This window comes from Myxocyprinus asiaticus, chromosome 29 (genome assembly GCF_019703515.2).
Source record: "Myxocyprinus asiaticus isolate MX2 ecotype Aquarium Trade chromosome 29, UBuf_Myxa_2, whole genome shotgun sequence".
In the NCBI taxonomy this organism is placed as follows: Eukaryota; Metazoa; Chordata; class Actinopteri; order Cypriniformes; family Catostomidae; genus Myxocyprinus; species Myxocyprinus asiaticus.
The window spans coordinates 11,274,175-11,295,885 of NC_059372.1; the positions used below are offsets into that span (position 1 = coordinate 11,274,175).

Genomic DNA, 21,711 nt, shown 5'->3' on the forward strand with positions numbered 1-21,711 from the left:
CACCAAAAATTGGCCCCATTCACTTCCATTGTAAGTGCAGCACTGTAACCTCGTTTTTATATATATATATATATATGTAAATGAGGGACGGGTCGAAATTATTTTTGTGGTAATCCACATTATGACACAAATGCTGCCGATTGAGCTTGGAATATTCCATTAATTTCTCAAAGGCGATTATATACATCCCAAAGTTTAAATTTACAGAAGGTGTTAAAAAAAACTGTGTAAAAAATTTTGTAACCTTTATCATAACTCCTCTGTAGTCGTTTCTCCTGCTCAGTTGTAGCAGCCCATTGCGACTTTTCATTGGCTAAGCGTCTGTCAATCAACTGTATGGCGCCTTTCATTGGTTCATTCCTCCACTGACGTCATCCAGGAAGAGCCGTTTACACTTCAGCGAAGTTTGCCAGGTTGCTAATAGAATCGATATCTAGAAGTAAACATAAGTGCCCTTAAATGTTCTAATGTCTTAACAATTGATGTACATAAGGTACGTAAATACATTAAATATATTTAAATACGTTAAACTCGAACATAGTTTTTTAGCGGCTGTGTAATTTTGACATTTTGTTTCGAAAAGGCCTCCAACCAGCTAATAATCTGTTAGCCAGCAAAGTGATTAGCAGTGATTGAAACTAACGTACTAGTTTGGGGGTTTAATTTATTATTTAATAATTAGTTTGTCTGTGTGTCAATTATGAAGCTAAACTTATTTAACTGCATGCTGCTTTAATAGAGGTTATAAAAGAGTCTATGTTTGACAAAATTCTGTGTGTACAGTTTTCTGTCAAACAACTGTCAACTAGAAACATTTTGCACTATTTCTAGTACAGAGACTGTAGATAGAAACTCCACTGTAATCAAGTCTGTCTTTTCTAATGGCAATGTCTGTTACAGTGTAAATTACTGTTACTAAATAATTGTTTATACCAAATCTGAGATTGAGTTTTGTAATAAATGCAATATTTTTTAGTTTAAGGCTGTTAAAGGAGAGCTTCAGACAGTTGAAGTCCATTTGTGCATGTTTGATATTCTTTTGGCCTTATGTGTGGAAACAATGAGACATAAAAATCTGCACAGGAAATATTTTGGCATGATTGGAAAAAGACCAAAAGCCATTTATAATTCTGAACAAATATGCTATGTTTGCACAGATGTTATTTCCATGACAATACATGGTCAGCAAGTCAATCTACTAGTTCCTCTTCTTATGTTTTCAATCAGATTAGTCTCTGGTCCCCAAACCGAGTCTTTTAAACCTTATGGCATCTGTTTCCCACTCCACAGCCCTCCGAAATGGATGATATCAATTTACACTACAGATTCCTGAACTGGCGGCGCCGGATCAGGGAAATCAGGGAAGTACGTGCTGTTCGTTATCAAGAGCGCTACAAACGAATGTTGAAGAATGGAGACACGCTATGGTAAGATTGCCCAGTTAGTGACCCATGCTCTGTTCTTTTTCCACTGTGTTTGAGAGCCTGCACCTGGAGTGGAAATTATGTGTTGACCCTCCCTAGTTTTTATGGAAAATTACAGCACGGCTTTCATTTTTTCTTATTTGTTTGTTATATTTTGAATTGCACAACCACCCATCCTTGTCAATATTAGTGAGCTGGGTTTGCGAGCGAAGAGCATCGTGAGTGCGTGTGCTTGAGCCATCAGTCTGTACTGAAACGTAATCAGCCTTGACTCATTCGACCTCACTGATTGAAACAATTATAATTGCAAGGGAAAATCAGTGGCTACTTGTTTTTATTTGTTCAGAAAAAGATGAAAAGCAAGCCTAATCCATCGGAAAAATAAACAGACCTTGCACATGTGACGATGCAGCCGAATTCCTTTTTTATATCCAAAGTCTCTCCAGCATCCTCAGAATTAACCTGTATCTCTATGTTTGTCCAGTTTGCGAAGTCAAAAGGTGTGGTCGACTTTGTACAGTGCTGCGCAGACTGATCAGCGCCTGACTTAGACTGAGAAATTTTGTCCGACTTTAGTCAGCGCCACCTCCGCGTCACGGTAACGTATGCCATCAAAGAACTGCGAGAATCGAGACTCCAAACCAGCTGCACAAACTTCGATTATGACAGCTTATTTTCGATTGGCCAGACTCTCAGACGTATTAAAATAATACAGGCTTATATCTGATTTTCTTCTAGTACACACAGGCACTGTATTAAGCAGCATGTACCTATTCAAATGAATAGTTTTCCTTGTTATTATATGTAAAATTCAAGCGTCTCTATATCTGAATTTCTATCAAATCCACTTCGTGTGCAATAAAGAAAGCAAACATTGTGCGATTTGCTGTGACTGATGTCACTAATGACAAATCTCGCCGATCGTCAAGACAAGGTGCAGTTGAATGTGACCAGAATCAACACATTTTTTACTCGCACGTGATCTGGCTGATGAAAAATTGCTTTGAATCCAAAATCTTCAATTTCAATCTTGTCCACTTTCAAATGTGGAAATCGAATATATATCAGAATTTTTGCAATGTAACTTAAAGGGATAGTTCACCCACAAATTTTAACTCTCTCATCATTTACTCACCCTTATGCCATCCCAGATGTGTATGACTTTCTATCTTCTGCGGAACACAAACGAAAGTTTTTAGAGGAAAATCTCAGCTCTGCTGACCCTTTCAATGCAAGTGAATGGTGACCAGATCTTTGGAACTCCAAAAAGCAGATAAAAGCAGCATAAAAGTAATCCACATGACTCCAGTGGTTAAATCCATATCGTCAGAAGCAATATGATGGGTGTAGGTGAGAAACAGAACAATATTTAAGTCATTTTTTACTATAAATCTCCACTTTCACTTTCAGATGTGAAAGTGAAACTAAAAAGGTGCCACGTGTGACTTGAAAGTGGAGATTTATAGTTAAAAAAAAAAAAACACCCACACCTCAATTAAGAAAGTTCTTAGGATAAATTATAAGAAGTTCATAAGAACGTTCCTAAGTGCAGTTCTTGAACAATTCGTAAGTTCTCAAATATTTTCTTAAGAACATCTTAATTTTTTTCTTAAGAATAAAAAGATTGTCTGATCAACCTGCTCATAGGTTTGCCTTGTCTAATAGCCTCAACAAATCCAATACTTCAACACTGGTAAATCGTAACAAAAATTATTATTATTATTATTTTTTTATTTTTTTATTTTTTTAAGTAGCAAGCACCTTGCGATATTTTTTTTTTTTTAATGTAAAGTGCGTGAGATGTGTTACTTGCTGCTAACATTTGATAACTTTTAATTTGACTCGGAGGAAAAGAAAAGAAGCAAAAACTTCAGTAGACAAGAGCTGGATGTTCTTGTTGAGGAAATTACTGCAAGGAAAAAGTTCTCCTTGGGAAGCTTGATAATCATGTCGGAAATTAAGAGGCGGGTAAATGGGAAAGGGTGGTGGAGGCTTTCTCCGCTGTGCCTGACTCCGATAGGGATGTGGATAGGGGGTGAAAAAGAAAGTCTCAGCTTTCTAATGTTGTAATTATTATGTTTCTATGAACTCTAAAGATCACATATGAGAGAGAGCTGTATGCAGCGCATCTGTTTGAATTAGCATAATTGGTCACCACATTAAGAAGCTTCAAAACAACATTTATTGTTTGATGTTGGTAATAACATGTACATGGTTTGAATCTGAAAATAAAAATATAATTAATCACAAAACAGTCAGAAATGTGTTTTGGTCTAAAATCACATTTTTACATTAACGGCCCATTGCAACTTCAGACTCAACATAATAGAATGCATCACATTTAAAACAACCCAGTTAATTTATTAAACATCTTACCTTTCAGAATTTAAGACAGCTGTGAGGTTATCCTAACTTTAAGGTGTTATTTATGACTATTTTTAAGACAATTTGAATGCAGCTTATGTTTTTTCTTAAGAAAAAAAAGTTTGTTTCGGGAATACAAAGTATTCGTAACTTTTCTTAAGTTAGAAAATGGTAGTTAAGAAGAATTTTCTTCTTAAAAACATTCTGTGAATCCGGCCCCTGGTCACCATTCACTTGCATTGTATGGACGTACAGAGATATTCTTCAAAAAATCTTCATTTGTTTTCAGCAGAAGACAGAAAGTCGAACACATCTGGGGCCTGATGTATAAACATTGCGTATGCACAATATGGGCATTGAAATGTAAGCAATTTCCCATGAACATATCATGATTTATAAAAAATAAACTTGCTGTAAAAATATGCGCACCATCCGGAAACTCTTGACTGTGCGTACGCACTCTTCTACTGGTGTGTGTGAATTGGCAACTCCAGCTGGACAGATAATGAACTGAACAAACTGAATATAAACTCTGATTTTAATTTAATTCACATTTAGAATAAAAAAGTATGTAGTTAAGCACTTGAAACAGAAGTAATCATTATCAAGTCAATAGGAGGCTATATTGTTTGTATGTAACTAATTGAAAAGGCATTCAAATATAAGCTGTAAAAGGGAAATATTGGTTTGGGATGCACTGCGTTTGGAGAACTTTCCCGTGTCATCATAGAGAACGAACATACAGTAACTATAAATGAAACCAAAATTGGGCGCATAGTCAAGGAAAGCAAAATGTGCGTTTAATTATTTTTGAAGTAACATTTCACTGTACATTTCAAGATGGCTTTAATTCAAGTCGTATCATGCAAATTTAGAGTTGGAGGATCAGTGTCATTGGCAGCTTTGTGTCAAATGTTTTGTCTTAAAGAGTAGGGCTGGGTATAAATATTGATTTTCCTATACACAACTAACTTGATATTGATTCTTAAATGCCAAGATCGATCTTTCACTTTAGGTGGCAACCCTCTATAATGCACGTAAATCACTCGCATGTGCGACCAAATCTCATGCTATGTGACTAAAAATGTCTATGATTAGCCACTGGCTAGTAAATGTTCAGATTTCACTCAAACTATATTACTGATTGAGTTGTATAGTGGAGAAGAAGTTATTAGCACAGAGATCCTTTAACTTAGACTTGAGAGTAAAAGTTTGGTTTAACTCGCTCTGTGTGTCCAAAGACAAGATCCACGGATACATTTTTCATTGAATAATGTCTCTCTTAATATCCTTTCTGTTTTTTACAGTCCGTAAACATAAACATTTTATCACACGTGGATGCGCTAAAGAAACCACACTCGTCCTCTCCCGTTTATGCGCTTACTGGCTGATGCCGCTAGTCTTAAAGAGACAGTACCGATTAAGCGTGTGTTCTACATATCAATGAACTGTAAATATTAGTAAATAGTACATATTATGAGAGTAAACAATAAAAATATATATGCAACATATTATATGCCATTTTTAAGACATTGATTGATTGAATAAACTGAATTTGAACATTTTACAAAAGCCAAAATCTGACCATTTTGATGAAAAATGAATGATAAAATAAAATGTGTGAAATTCATATTTTCAAATTGTACCTAGAACGGTTGCCTAGAAGGTTCCTTTATAGTTAAGAGCATTAGCTGAGAATTTATTTTATATGTTAGCAAAATGGAACATTGTTACAGAAATGTACCCATATGAATCGATGTTGAATTGAGATTGGAATCGATAGCTTGTGATTCGAAATCGAATCGGGAAATCTGTATCAATACCCAGCCCTATCAAAGAGTTTCTCTCTTGGTGTCCTTGGGAAATCCTTGGAAATTTAATGTGTGTTTAGGGTTTAAATTAGGCTTTGGAAGAGGGTTTAACTGCCTCCAATGGTAATTCTTACCCAGGTTAATGTGAAAGATAGAGAAACGGGTGAAACATGTAGAAACAGAACTGACGCGGATTTCAACAGCTAGTCCACGCATCATTGGGCATTTTAATGATGTACCTATAGCAACAGTGCTCTGGTTATTAGAGATTAAGCTTTTTATTACTTCCCTGCTGTAGTTACCAAGGGAACTCTGATGAAGTTGGCTGCTACGTGGCTCCACGCCCCTTATCAAAGGGAAACTGTTACTTTGAGGTAAGCAGCACACCTATGTTGTTGGGTTGCTAATAACATCAGAATGTGATTCATTTCAACACCCTTTTATGATACTTTGGTTAGGAAATGCAGTAGCCTAGTACTAAAAGCTTTATGTAACTTTGTGTGTTCAGAGATATGAAGTTGTTTTCAATTATTTTAACCTGTTTACATTTTTTTATGATTTTGCAGAATTATCCTATCAGTTCTCCCTCCTTAAACTTTACAGGATTTATGTGGTCAAAGTCACAATTGTATCTTAAAAAGACCCAAACAAACATATAGGCTTTCTGTGTCCCCCGACTTAAAATACGCACTCGGAATTGATACACTCGTATGACACCATAAAATACAGTTTGGACAAGAAGCTCCCAGGGGATTAGGCTATAAATTAGACTTTTGGAGAGTGTTAGGGCTGGGCGATATGTAAAAAATATTTTTGCGATAATTGCCTTAAAAAATATCGCGATATCCGATTACATTGTCAACCCCCCTGCCGAGGGTCGGTGAATTTTTTTGCTTTATTGATTTTGCTTTAAAAAATTAATTTATTGAAACACGAAAAACATAAAAAAAAAAAAAAGACATTTCTAAATCTCAAATTGCACTTTAAACAAAAAAAGCAATAAAATAACAAAGTGCTCAAAAAATCTTATTTAACCACCTCCCCAAATCCAAACATTTACCGTCTCCAGTGGCTCCATTTGCCATCAAGCAAGCATCCATCAACACAGATGGAAAATTACTAATAGCCTACAGATTAAGAACTAAAGACAATTATAAATGTAAAGACAATAATAATAAACATAAATAAACCTAATAAATTCCCTTGTGTTCCCAAAATAATGCTGCCAAATGTTTGTTCTCATATCCAATTTGTGTTTGTATTGCCTTTCGGTAATACAGTTAATACTGCCTAAAGAAAAGAAAATTAAACTCAATTTTATGTTTAAGGTGAATGTGTCTTGCATTACTTTATGATTTAAACACTTTCGTCATTTGTTTCTTTAATTCAAAGATATATTACTTAACCTGCAGAGCTGAGTTCACAGTGCATGCCAGCTGAGTGGAAATAATGCGAACTAAACTAACAGCACCTCCTGAGATGATCGGAGATAATTTGAAGCATTCTAACAGACGACATTATTCTTGCAAACAGTTTTCAGACAAATGAAATGGATAAAAAGAGTGAAACTCTTTTCTTTTGCGCTTGTTCCACATGACAGGCTCGTGTTGCATGTCTCTGAACTAACAGCGAATCAGGTGAATTTTTTTTGCTTTTATTGATTTTGCTTTAAAAATTTAATTCATTTATTGAAACAAAAAACTAATTTCTAAATTCAAATGGCTCTTTAAACTAAACGAATAAAGCAATAAAACAACGAAGTGATCACTAAATCTTATTTAACCCTTGTGCGTTAATAAAAAAAAAAAAGTTACTCTGGTCCATGGAGGACAAAAATGTACACATACATAACACACTGTGACATCCATACCAACACACCCGCACAATTTTAGCTGCATCATTTATTCAATTGGCCTGCAGTGCTCTATAAAACAGCAAACAGAAAATAGGAAAAAAGCATGTATTTGCTCCACAGGCTAAACATGAGAAAAATGGCGCCATCTGGTGGAAAATATATATATATATTTTTTTTAATTCTGAAGCCAGGGCTCCGGAATGAAAGCATAATGTCATAGAATTCACGATTTTATGCTTTAATGGCACTGGGTTCAAATATTGCAGTTTTAAGGGGTTTCAATGGGGACATTTTTGTCCTGAATGTCCTGAGTGTAACTATTTTGTGTACACAGTGTATTGTAGATGTATTATAGGAACTGAGGTTGAAATATAAAAATTCTCCCAAAAATACTCACCTTTGGCAAAATGTATGCCGCTGGCATTAACACAACCAAAATGATCGAAAAAACTAAATGAAAAAGACAAAATTGTCCCAAAGGTCGCACAAGGATTAACCACCTCCCCAAATCCAAACATTTACTGTCTCCAATGGCTCCATTTGCATCATGGAATCCGCAATGCATGCCATCCGTGAGGAAATAAAGCAAATTAAACTCGCAGCACCTCCCGAGATGATCTGAGATCATTTTCAGCATTCTCACAGAGGACATTATTCTTGCAAATAGTTTTCTGGCGAATGAAACAGAGAAAAAGAGTGAAGCTCTTTACATGCGCTTGTTCCACGAAACAGGCTCATGCTGCACGTCTCTGAACAAACAGTGAATCAGATACAAGCATTGACGGCTTTTCTTTTGTCTGTTCTTAAAAATATAATAAAGTGTGTTTCTTCAAGCGCATGTCTTTGTGACTAACAGCATTTCTTGTCATGTGTCACAACGAGACAGGTCACCCGCCTGTTGTGGGTAGATGAGCAAAATTACCCGCACATGAAATGCATTTGGAAGATGAACTGGATTCAACCTCTTCACATTTGGCGGGTGCTAGTTTCACACCATGGCCACTGTTTAATATATTTGGCGACTTCCAAGATCCATGGTTTTGGCATTTCCCGATATTGTCGAGCATCGTCTGCTCGCATTCGGCTTTGGGATCTTTGTAAGACATCGTCGATATCTGATTACATCGTCCTGTTGCCCAGCCCCAGAGAGGGTAAGCATTATTTAATTTATGGAGCACAGCAGAAGCTACTGGCAGACAGCTCTGATGGGTTTTGTGCTGCTGGCAGGTTGGGTTTGGTTTGGTTTGATTAACTTCCTCTCTGGGGCATTGGATTGGAAAGTAAAACCCCGCACATTGACACTGTGTTCTCAGGAAATTTCTTATTTGAACAATCAAGCTCTATTGTCATTGACATCGAGGAACATTGTGTATAATTGGAGTTATTGTTGTTGTTTTGTTTGTAGGCTTTTTTCTTTGAAGTAGGGATGCACAGAACTATGTATTTTTTTAGAAAACCGACCTGACCCCAATCAGACCAAAGGCACATGCTGCATGCGAATATCCATCCATACTTTCCTACTATATGCCAAAAACAGTACGCCAATTGAGTAGTATGTCTGAATTCTCAGTATTCGTAAAACAGTAAGAGAGAAATACCTACTATTTATGGTGATATTCTGAAGTGTGGATTGACTGGACTCATAACGATCCCATAATCCCGTGGGAGTTTAGGAGACGTCACGTTCGTAACACTGAATTTAAAAGAACAGCGGTGAACCATGAGTCGGACAGCTCTTTTCAACTGTAAGTGCTGTATGCATCAAGAAAGTTGTTCCTTGTGCTTAAATGGTGCTTGTTTACCAAAACCAGAGTAGATTATTACCGCCGTTGTTGTTATTACGTAATAAATTCGGTCACAGGTCAGTACCCACGTTCCCGGATGAAGTATGTCCAGAATCTATTCATAACGGCTGAGAAGTTTGTCCTTCAGCAAATGCAAAACGTAATCTGACAGTGCATGATTTCGGACGCAGGGACAGTCTTTTGTTCAAAAAAACGCTATACTGAAGGCCAAAGTATACTTGGGTTTTCCGTGAGTAGTCTACCAATTTTACGCATCCCTTCTTTGAATCAATAAAAAGGAAGGGATTCCTGAAAAACTAGCACTTATTCCATTTTAAAGGAATGTTCAGTGTTCAATAAAAGCATTTGTGGCATAATGTTGTATTTTCACAAGAAGACTCATTTATTTAAAAAAATAGAATTAAAAAAGAAGCAAAAATCGGTTACAGTAAGGCACCTACAATGAAAGTGAATGGGGCCAGTCCATAAACATTAAAATACACACTGTTTCATAAGTATAGCCACAAGATGTAAACATTATACATGTCAACATGATTTTAGTGTGATAAAATCAGGGATTTGACAGCATTACAGTGATTACCAGATTACAGGGTTTACCTGCGTTACATCATCATGACAACCTAAGAGATTTCGGTTTTCATCATTGTCTTCTGTTTTTGAACAACGTCTACGTACACTTTAACAGTCAATTCGGGATGGACTTTAAAGACATTTAATCTTTCATCTTGCAGTTTAGTCAGTATCCTTTAGGTTTAAGCATGGCCCATCAACATGTACCCAGTTTACTCAATTAATACATGACTTTTATTACACATAGGTAATTAAAATTGGCATTTTATTCATGCTGTATAGCCAGAGGCTAACTGGCTCCCCCAGATGGGTCTTGTTTCCCCCTATTAACTAACATCTTTTGGAGTTTTGGGTTCCTTGACACAGTTGCCTTTTGGTTTTCTTTCTGGGGGCCTAAAGACAAATAAATTTTAAAGCATGATTTTGAAACACATTTTACATTTAAACTGCTCAATGAGGACTAACACATTATAGACATTATTGCATTTTCTGCATAATTTTCTGTAAAGCTGCTTTGAAAAGATGTGTTTTGAAAATTGCTATATATAATAAAAGTGACTTGACGTAGTTGTAATATTGGTTATAACTTTATACAGATAAGCTTAGTAAGCGATTTTATCACAATAAAACACGTATAATGTTAATAGCCCCTTTCACACATACAGCCTTTTCCAGAAAATTTACTGCATTTTTCAGGTTAGAGGTTGTGTGTGAACACAACCTTTTTGAAAATACTGGTAAATTTTGCTCTGGCAATTTCCCTTAATGAGAAGTTGTATCAAACATTTTCATACTGATGATATGTGTGAACAGCACATGTACCAGCAAAGGCAACCCCAAAATGTTCCTGTAATTTACCTGGTTGCATGTGTGAAAGGGGCTTATGTCTTGTGACTAAACTTTTTAACATATGTGGAAAGGCCCCATTAACTTCAGTTGTATGTGCCTTACTGTGTGTTTTAAATAAACGAGTCAGTTCTTTTTGTGTGCTGTTAATTGATCTTAACTTGTAATGAACCCGGAAAATTCCTTTTAATAATATGTCTGTGGCTTATAAAGACCGGTTCCTCTTAAAGCAGATTTTTAAAAGTGTCATGAAACCCTCCTAGTTCAGCACAAGTCGTTCACACCTCAGACTAAAGAAAAGGCCCATAAAATGGGCATGAAAAGATGTAAAAGGTTAGGAGGGTACTGGGTGGGCAGGGGTAGTGGGAGAGGGTCGAGCACAACAATTCACTCTCGATAGAGATGGCAGAACATCAAAATGTGAGAGGAAACAAAAGCAAAAGATTTTTGGTGCATTTTGCACATTGTCTTCTGTTTTTGAACGAGCCGTTGTGTTATCCTGTCCATTATCATACATACATAGAAGACACAATGTAATATGTGCGACTCTAAACAAGCAGCTTGTTTGGAGCACGAGTAGCAGAACTTTGGCCAACAAACATGCTTTCTCTGGTCCGGTTTTCAACTGCTGTCCATTCTGATGAGTGAATCCGATCTCACCACTGTGTTACGTGTAAAAGTCTGCTCGCATATCAGGGCTAGGAACCGCTGTCACGTCCGTGTGTGATTTTGAATTTTCTGCTGTAATGCAAGGCAAGCTCATGCATGAAGCAGCACAGTGATTGGATGTAAGTGTTCCTTCTCATGAATAAATTGGAGAAGGGCTCAATCAAATGTAGTAGCGTACTCTATTACCAATTACAACTCAGAGTTTATGGATAGTGTTTACGCATATACCTAACCACATATTGTATGAAGTTGCTTCAAGTTTCATTTTTAAACCGAAAGAAAGAAATGGCGAAAAAATGAACACTTTACCCTTAACAATAAACCTGAGTGCTATAATTGTTTTCAGTTATGTGCAACCTGTACATATCTGTTAACATCTAGAAAAATTTGTTTTGGGGTTTTATGACCCTTTAATACCAAAACTCTGTTGCAATCGTATTGACCAATAGCATCACTCCGTGCATCTGTGTGCCCACTGCCCATGGAATCTCCAGTCACCAGAAATTAATGTGACTTGATAAGCGATGAGAAATCAGTAAAGAACTCGCTCATTGCTTTATACGCTCCAGATCACCTGATCATGACGCAGGAACCAAGAGAATCCTTCAGATTGTCAAAGTCTGGGAACTTTTTTCCTCCTGTAAAGGTCATCTGCCAGCCGGGATATGCGTCAGCGACATCCTCATGTTTCCTCATTATGCTTTCACAGGGGTTTCATTTCAAACTCTGTGGGCCGGCCAGCCAAAGCTTCATCAGACTCGGACTCTGTTGATGAACCTTCACCATTCTCCTTGTTTCAATGTTTGAATGGTGTGGCGAGATTTACCCCTGCCCTGTTTTCTCAGGAAACTCAAGTGTGCATGTGCAAATCAATTTTGTCCTTAGTCGAGTGGAAATTTCATTATTAGTGTAATTGATTATTTTGTCTGGAACTCTGGAGTGGAATTTTGCAGCCGCTAGGTTCATGGCACGTTTTTTTTGTTGAAGTTGTGGTAAAAGAATTGAGTGCTTTCAATGTTCATTGTGCATAAAATTCACAGCAGGAAAGACCATGCAACAAGCATTGAAATTTAGGTTTTTGGGATTTACGGAAGCTTCTTAAAGCTTTGAAAGCAAATCCTCAAAAAGACAACAAGGAAGATGAGGAAACTTGGACTTAAACCTGTGGGAACCGGAGGGGTCCCTTTCTAAGCCTGTGAGTGGTTTTGGCTGAGGGCGCAGAGTTAAGTTTAGTTTGTGGAGCAACAACTGGATAAATTTGTCTCTACAGTGGCCTAGGGCTGGGCAATATGGCAAAAAAATAAAATCTCAGTTTATTTATTTATTTATTTTCAAACTTGAGGACGATTAAGATTCTCGATTTGATTTTCCTACATTTAAAGGTATTTTTTAAAAAAGTAACTCCAGCATGATTAAAAAAACATGTTTCTTATTAGAATGCAAGGCAACCTGGTTAGAAAAATCTTTTTCATTATAGAAAACAAAGGTGTGTAACAGAAATGCACAAAAAAGTGCAACACACAGAAAGTTGTCAACAGCGTAAAAGTAAAATAAATTAAAATCTAATTTATTTAAAATAACACTGATGTTCAGAAATAATAGTATAAAATAAGAAAACTACAAAATACCTCAAAGCCAATTTAGGTATTATTTTGATCTAAATCAAGTCCATCTAGAAATCAATATCTAGAAATATTCATGTCTATCTAGAAAGTATTTTTAGTATATAAATCAATTTGTATGTATAAGCATAAACGCCTACTTTCAGTGTAGTTGAAAACACAAGAAGCAAAAAAAGTTCAGTTTAAAATAATGACGTCACTCAGTGCTGTGAACACGCGGCGCCCTCTAGTGGTACACGCTGAGTAGAGCAGCAAAATTAAATTATATTGCTTTTTTTTTTTTTTTATTTCACCCAATTTGGAATGCCCATTTCCCAATGTGCTTTTAAGTCCTCATGGTCACTTAGTGATTCACCTCAGTCCGGGTGGCGGAGGATGAATCCCAGTTGCCTCCGCGTCTGAGACCGTCAACCCGCGCACGTGGCTTGTTGAGCGCATTGCCATGGAGACATAGCGTGTGTGGAGGCTTCACGCCATCCACCGCGGTAACCATGCTCAACTCAGCACGCACCCCACCGAGAACGAACCACATTATAGCGACCACGAGGAGGTTACCCCATGTGACTCTACCCTCCCTAGCAACTGGGCCAATTTGGTTGCTTAGGAGACCTGGCTGGAGTCACTCAGCACGCCGTGGGATTCGAACTAGTGAACTCCAGGGGTGGTAGCCAGCATGTTTTACCACTGAGCTACCCAGGCCCCTATATTGCTGTTTTTCAAAACGATTGCTTTGCTTCCTAAATGTTGGCTAAAAATGCAGTACATTTAAAACACGTCACAGAACAAAGCAATTATTAGCGATCTATTTGAATCCCCATGGTTAAAGGAGATGTGGATGATTCTTCCATTTTATATCATTTGATATGAAGCACCCATAACTGTCACGTATGTTCTAACACTTTATTATAAACACATACATTTCTGTATTAGACAGAACATAGTTATAGTTTGATTAGGCTGGTGTAAACATGCATGATGGACGAAGTTTTAGTCTACCTACAATCACACTGTACAATCGTACTGGAATATTACTGGCTTTTATATCGGTTTACATCATGTTGTTTACATATGTTACGTTGGAGCGTGCAGCCGCGCATATTTCCACACATGTTCAGCTTATCAGATTGAGGGTGGCATCAAGCCAAGTGCTGTGAACATTTGTTTTTCTCTTTTATATTCAGCCATTGGTGGATTGACAGTGTATCTAACTACAGCGTCTGCTAATATTTTATGCAAAACCTCGATTCCACAATTTTTAAAAAAATAAAATCGTGTCAAAAATGTAAACTCAAATTAATCTGAAAAATCACCCAGCTCTACAGTTGCCCCCTCCAAGGGTACGACTCCAACCCATGTGTCACGTATTTATCCTACTTCTTTGCATGATGGTTGTAATTTCCGCTGTTGCACCAAGTTTCCTCAAAAACAATGAATCTCATTTCATATGGACCTTTTAGAAGATGAGTATTTACATCGTTGTTCATGACAGAGAAAATGTTTTCATTACTTACTCACCCTTGTTTTGTTTACACAAAATATTATTTTATTTTTTTATCTCCTTTTTCTCCCCAATTTGACATGCCCAATTCCCAATTCTTGCTAAGTTCTTGTGGTGGTGCAGTTACTCACCTCGGTCCAGGTGGTGGAGGACAAATCTCAGTTGCATCTTATCACGTGGCTTGCTGAGCTTGTACCGTGGAGACATAGCGCGTGTGGAAGCTTACACTATTCACCGCAGCTTCCACGCACAGCTCACCACACGCCCCGCTGAGAGTGAGAACCACCATATAGCAACCACGAGAAAAGTAACCCACGTGTCTCTACCCACCCTAGCAACTGGGCCAATTGGTTGCTTAGGAGCCTGGCTGGAGACACTCAGCATGCCCTGCATTCGAACTCGCGACTCCAGCTGTGCTACCCAGGACCCTACACTGAAGACTAAATAAGACTTGGAATAAAGCAAATAAAGTGGTATGGACAAGTTTAAGGCTTACTGACAATTAAGGTTGTCTGAGGTGATTAAAATTAGTCATATTTAAAAAAAACTGTCAAGTTCGTAGAAATGTAATCTTTGAATCCATGTTGATTTTGAAAAAATGAATTTAATGACTTTAAAAAAGTAATGTAGTGTAACCAAGTAAAAGGTATTAAAAAACGTTCCTTGCATCTTGATTACATGAGTGAATGCAACATAATCATTCATTTCAAAAAAGTTTTCAAACATGCATGTTGGTTACTTACACCACATGATTTTGATTTGGTGGAGAAACATTTTTCAAATATAAATCATATTTTAAAATCAAATTGTTTCACTGCGTATTTTATAAAGAAATAATAATAAACTTTGATAATTTTTACAGCCCCAGTGCCCATTAAGAAGATAACTCTGAACATTCTTAGATATTATGTTGTTTTTGTTCCACAAAAGAAAGGTACTTGAACATTACATTAGCCTTAAGGAGTTTGCTGCGGAGAAGGTGTGGCCCTGCTCTGGTTGGGCCAAGGTGCTTTGCATACAAAGTGAGAGAAAAGTAGTAGTCGAGACATTAAAATTCTTAATAGCAGGTTACCTGACATTTCCATCCTGTGACTCAGTCAAACGCTTCTTGTAAACCATTGATTCCTATGCCATCTGTTATTCTTGAATCGGTGCCGCTTGTGATGCATATTTCGGATGGCATTTTCTTGGAAGTCCCTGAAAGCCATCTATTACCCTTTAGTAATTTCAAAACAAACTGTCTGTTTGCCTCAAGCTTAAAAAACAAAACAATTGTTCAGCTGTGCTGCAGATACTGTATACTGTTTTGTGTTTTAAAAAAATTATTCCAATGTGGTTCTAATGGAGTTTTTGATACCTGCAGGTTACCATTATGGATACTGGAGTGAGGGGAACGATTGCTGTTGGGCTGGTTCCTCAAAATTACAAACTTGACCATCAGCCTGGCTGGCTTCCACATTCAATTGCTTACCATGCTGATGATGGAAAGTATGTTCGCTTTGAGCAATGTACCTGTTCTTTGGTTATTTGTTGCTTAAAGGTGAAGTGTGTTATTTATACGCCACTAGTGTCACCAAACAGCAAAAATAATGACACACAGGTTTCCCCTAACATTCCCCCTGTCTGCCATTGGTCACTAAAACAATCCCGCCACAAACTCGCACCATTTTTGCTATTTTGGGTTGGTCAGGATTTTTTTAGACAGTGTTTACACTTTTTGGGGAATCAACTTTACTTGTAGTTGTCTCTGCATATTAAAATGGTATAGAAGTATTTTAATATTAAGAGAAAATGCACACATCTCTTTTAGACCAAAAAATGGACAACTGTTATTTAACTGTATTAATAATTTAATTTGTCACTTCCTCTTTCCCTGAACTCATGCAATTATAAGTCACAGGTGACTATCTCTCCTTTTTACAGGTTGTACAATGGCAACACTGTCGGTCAGCAATTTGGTCCAAAATGTAACCGTGGTGACCGAATAGGTTGCGGTATCTATGCAGACACTTTTGACGCCCGACTCGTTACTGTGTTCTTCACCAAGAATGGCAAAGAAGTGAGTCTACATGCCTCATGGGGTTGGGCAGTATGACCAAAGTCTAATATTACAGTATGAGTAATTTTATATGACGGTGATGGTAGTACCATGTTTTCTTTGTTTTTTTTCAGTCTGTATAATTCTTCATCCAGTTTGATTTGGAACTTGATGGAAATAAACCAAAAAATCACATTAGTCATAACAAAAGAAAGTTAAGTCTCACTTTTTATAAAACCTGAGTTAAAACTGTAAAACTAATGTTATAAAGTTCCGACTTATAGACATTCTTTAAATCGGTTGTAATATAGCCAATAAATGAACACCTGTGATCGCACAAACTGTGTTTGTTATGACTTATTCTCATTAACTTTTGCAGATATAATTCATTCTGTGGTTAACTTCATGGAATCCTATTACAAGAGCCCTTTTCATGTGAATGTGATTATGGTAGGTGGGCTCAGTGGTAGTGCCTGTGGCTCCAGATGGGTTGTTCCCCGCCATTGGCATGCACTCCCTGGGTGAGGAGGTACGGCTGGATCTGCAGGCAGAGTGGGGTTCAGAGGAGGAGGACAGTGTCATGATGGTGGACAGCCACGAGGATGAATGGGCACGACTTTATGATGTCAGAGTCAGCGGCACGGTAAGGGCAGGGCAACCCTTGAAAACCCATCGGATTGAATGCGAAACCATCCGTTTCGTATCAAGACAAACATTTTTTACTTTACATACCTTTGGATGGCGTGATGAGTTTTATGTACTTTGAGAAAAGCAGATTTAACAAAAAAAGCAATTAAATTTAATGAAAACTTTACAGTATCCACCTTTTTCCTGACTTCTCCATGAGTGGCACCATTATGGTGAGTGACTTCCTCTTGGATGCTCCTCACTTCTGCTTAGTTGTTGTTATCAGCTAAACTAACGTTACTGGTGATGGTGAGCAGCAGAGGCTCTAGAGGAGTATGTGCTGTTAGAGGGTGTTTTAACAACTACAGGTGGCTTAAAAACTACTGGAAAATAAATGTTACAATGATAAGCCCCCACAAAAAAAGCTGCCAATGCCCGAAAAATTTCAAATTGCACCAGATTAACCTAATTCTCTGTCACTTGCCTATTTTTTTAAAACATTGATGGATAATTCCAAATGCTGTCTGTCACTTTTGCAGATAACAAAGATGACAAACCTTTAAACCAAGCTCCTCATTTTTTATTTTAATTATCTTTACAAGGTTTGTATTTTATGTCACGCTGTGAGTGTATGTGACAGCGTTTTCTCAGCAGTCTGCGTGAGAAGGCGGCACTTGTTAATGCAGAAAAATGCAAATGTCCCTCAAATCTGAAGATTTTTAAATGGGACTTGCAGTGACCATATGTCCTCTTTTCATGGACATGCCCTTTTTCAAACCTTAAAAAGCATCCGATTGGGATTTCTAGATTCCCTAAATGTCAGGGATTTGGCTGTTTTCATATAGAAGAAACCTGATGAAATCTAGCGCGTCATACACGTGGACTATTTCTCTCTGCGTTCTGTATGTCTGTGTCTCTCTCTCTTTCACTCACACACACACACACAGGGCATGTGCAGAGACCGCTACAGCCTTGTGGAGTAACATTACTGTGTAAATGTGTGTGATTGTGTACCTATGCTGTTGAAACCGTATGTCCATATACACAGCCTGTAGTGAGAAAGGGATTTATGTTAAGTAAACAGTCTGTAGCATCTGCATTGGAAGAACGTGCTAAGCATAATAGATAATTTTGCTGCCTGTGAAAATCGTGGATACTTTCAACAGTGTTTTCCAGACTTTTTTTAAACTACGGCACCCCATTATAGTTGTTTTTTCCCCCACAGCTCCCCAACCATTGAAAAATAAATGAATAAACAAATATGCTATTGAAAACACTCATTTAATTAAAGTGTTTAATATTAATACTAACAAAATAAATTACAGCAATGTAGCCTTCAGGTTTTTCCAAAGTAAACATTGCCTCAAGTGTTTAAAATAATTATTCAAGAGCCAATAATAAAACGGAGAACAGAGTACATAGTGCTTTTAAGTGCAGCAATTAAACATTTAATGCTCATTAAACTTAAATTACTTGACATAATCTTTACAGTGTGACTATTAGATATACATTAATAATAATTCAATGCAATCAGAATTTGACTGAGAAGCAGATTTGTCATTGAAATGTATTGGCCTAATAGCTAGTAAAGTTATCCAGCCAAGGACAGTGAGTGCTTTTCTCTGTTTTTGTCAGTATTGTTGTTTGGTAAATATTAACGATAGGCCTATAACAGACAGCAACAGGTCTATTAGGCTGCATTTACACATCACACAGATCGGATATTTTGAGATGAAAGTTTTTTTCCTGTCTGCTTAAACTCACATAATACATTAACAGCTGTGTTTACATTAATATCACATCAAGACTCTGCAGATTTTTGTCCCATCTGCTCAAACTCTCGTAATACATTAATGGTTGTGTTTACATAATATTGCATCAAGAAGGGCATTTGACTGTTTCACTAAGAAGTGTATTAGGGATGCAAACTACTCACCTTTCAGCTAAAGTCACCTTTTCTGAAGCTAATTAGCCTAAATTGTTCGGTGAAATTTTCTAAATTTTCCTTATTAAAATCACTTGAAAGGGTTACTTTAAGCTTAAACACTTCAAAATTCGGCACGGTTCATCTTGCACCATTTTTAGACATGAATGAGACCTCAAATTGAGCAGCTTGTTGAGGAGAGGTGTGCTCCTACTTTTCTAAGCAGTCAGACAAGAAAAATTACCATATATATTTATATTGAAGCAGTGATCCGAGCCATATCTAGGGACCAGATTAGCATAGAGACTTGGGGGTGAGCTCTTTTGACTTTGACCACCAAGAACACACTAGTCAACACATAGCAAAGTGATAAAACACACTCGAAACACCTTAGCAACCACATAGCAATGCCTTGGCAACCAATCACAAAACCCTTGGATCATGGTGGTTTTGGATGGGCAAAACTCACATTTTCTTCTGAAGCATTGCAATGTGTTCACAGACGCAATTAAAATATGACTCAGCAAAGCCTGTTTCTTGGCCTCATGACTTTACATGGAATTGCTTTTAACCGAAGCGCCATGGCCTATTAACCTGTTGAGAGATTATCATAGCCATTGTCACAAGTTCTGATTACCACCCACGTATGTTTTTACATGTAAAATCAAGGTCTACGTTTCCAGCATCCAACCCTGTTCAAGACTATTACTTTGATGTAAATCCCACTTTAAATATTTTGAATCATTATATCTCACAGGGCACCAAAATTACTGGGTTGTTCTAATAAATTACAACAAGAATGAACTGAATTCCAGACCGCACATTACTTTACTTCCTGTGAGCATGTTTAGATCAGGTTTACATCATATTCATCCTTAGAAAAAACACCTGGAGGAATACAGCTGAACCTGACTGTGTGTGCCATTTGACTGAGAAGAGAAAATTGTTTGCTGGAGGCAACGTTTTTTTCACCCATAATTCCTCAAAGTGGTGTTTAGATAAAGTTAAAAGGAACATGCAGTCCTGTGTTTGAGTTGGTTATGGAGAAGAGACCTCCCAATACAGTGAGACTGTAGTTCCGATAAAACTAAAAGTGAATGATACCAATCCTCATCTAGGAAGAGATTGTGCACTCGCCCATCATACTCACCTTTCCATCTGATGCTCTGGACCTTCCTCCGACCTGCTTATGCTGCTATACTGAGTTAATGAAAGCATAAAGTGCCTCACATTCTCTCTGCTTTACTGGGTTGATGGCATGGACCAAGCACCATGAGCCAGAAGTGGCACCGGACCAGCTTATAAAAACTCAATAAGGAGACTTACATCATGCCAAATTGTTTTTTTGCCTCTTGAAAATGTGGTCGAAGGTTTTCTCAGCTGGGTGGTTCTCTGTGAATCTTTTTGGATTGGCTTTTGTGGGGTTTGTGAACTTTAAGGGTTAGTTCACTGAAAAATTATCCTTACAAAATGTACTTCAACAGTCGAGAAATAAGTTCTTCATCAAAGTCAACATATTATGACAGTATGTGAATTCGGACGCAGCCATATTCTCTGCTGATAAGGGCATGTTTTGACAAGAACTTGAACATTTGGGCAGATGAAACCAAGTCTGAATGCCCTGTGGTTTAGTTTCCACATTAGTCACCACTGAGTAAACTCATGTGATGGCTAATTTTGAAAGAAACGTAAAAATCTTGCTACAAGATGGATTGTCTGCAAAGCACTCTTTGTATCCATTATGAAGTCATTCTTTATAGGCTTAATAACAGAGTGTCGTCAGTCAGCTTTTAAAGATCCTTGTCTCTGGGCCCCACTCTAGTTTTCAGGCGCAATATTGTGTAAACCAAGTGTTTCTCTGCAGTCTGTCACAGAAGATGTGAGAGCAACGTCCGTTTTGTGACCTGTTTCTGATGGATCCAGCAAACTGTCTACGGCTTGAGTCATTTCTCCATTTATGGGGTAGCTCTTGTCGTTCGGCGATATCTGATTCTTGTAGCAACACATTTCCATTCTGCGGTAAAATAAATTCCAAAAGTCTGTCCTTCAATTAGTCCTAGGATAAACAAACTCTGGGTCTTGACCTTTAGCATAATTTAAGAGACTTTGGAGATGTAGGCAAATGTTGTGTATTACAGTATCAATATAAATATCAATATTAGCAGAACCCTCCCAGGTTCAGCCATATAGTGGTGGAAGAGCAGCCAAGAAAAGCCAACATATATGGGTACAACTTCAAGATGGTTGGAAAAGCATTCCAGGTGGGCACCTCGTGGAGTTGGTTGAGAGAAGGCCAAGAGTTTGTAGAGCTGTAATCTAGGCAAAGGGTCACTACTTTGAAGAATCTAAAAGATGAGATGGTTTTGATTCATTTTGTGGTAAATGTATAATTCCACTCCATACTTCCATTTTGTGTTATTTCGTAGTTTTGATAATTGTACTACTGTTTAAAAATGGTAAAAAAAAAAAAGGTGTGTAAGAAATGATGTCTGGTCCTCTGTATCACTGATAAAGAACGTTCCCCTCCACTAAACCTTTTAAGGCTAGGGAATACTTAATTTTTCCAGTTGCCGTTCCGTCTCGCTCAAGGTCTTTCGCCCAGCCTTTCAAAGTATACTCTTTTGACTGTGAGCCCATATGGAGATGACACTCAAAGAT

At 37.4% G+C, this 21,711-nt stretch overlaps 1 protein-coding gene across 1 annotated transcript in view; it reads left to right on the forward strand.

Moving 5' to 3' along the window:
• Positions 1–372: 372 nt before the first annotated feature.
• The window catches only part of LOC127420503 (SPRY domain-containing protein 3-like), a 61,158-nt gene continuing 39,819 nt past the window's right edge, over positions 373–21,711 (forward strand). Inside the window, exons 1-6 of the mRNA XM_051662848.1 lie at positions 373–493; positions 1,291–1,427; positions 5,898–5,973; positions 15,828–15,952; positions 16,388–16,523; positions 16,957–17,145. Of these exons, the coding sequence (XP_051518808.1) occupies positions 1,300–1,427; positions 5,898–5,973; positions 15,828–15,952; positions 16,388–16,523; positions 16,957–17,145 (654 nt within the window). The 5' untranslated portion in view covers positions 373–493; positions 1,291–1,299. The remainder of the gene's footprint in view (positions 494–1,290; positions 1,428–5,897; positions 5,974–15,827; positions 15,953–16,387; positions 16,524–16,956; positions 17,146–21,711) is intronic.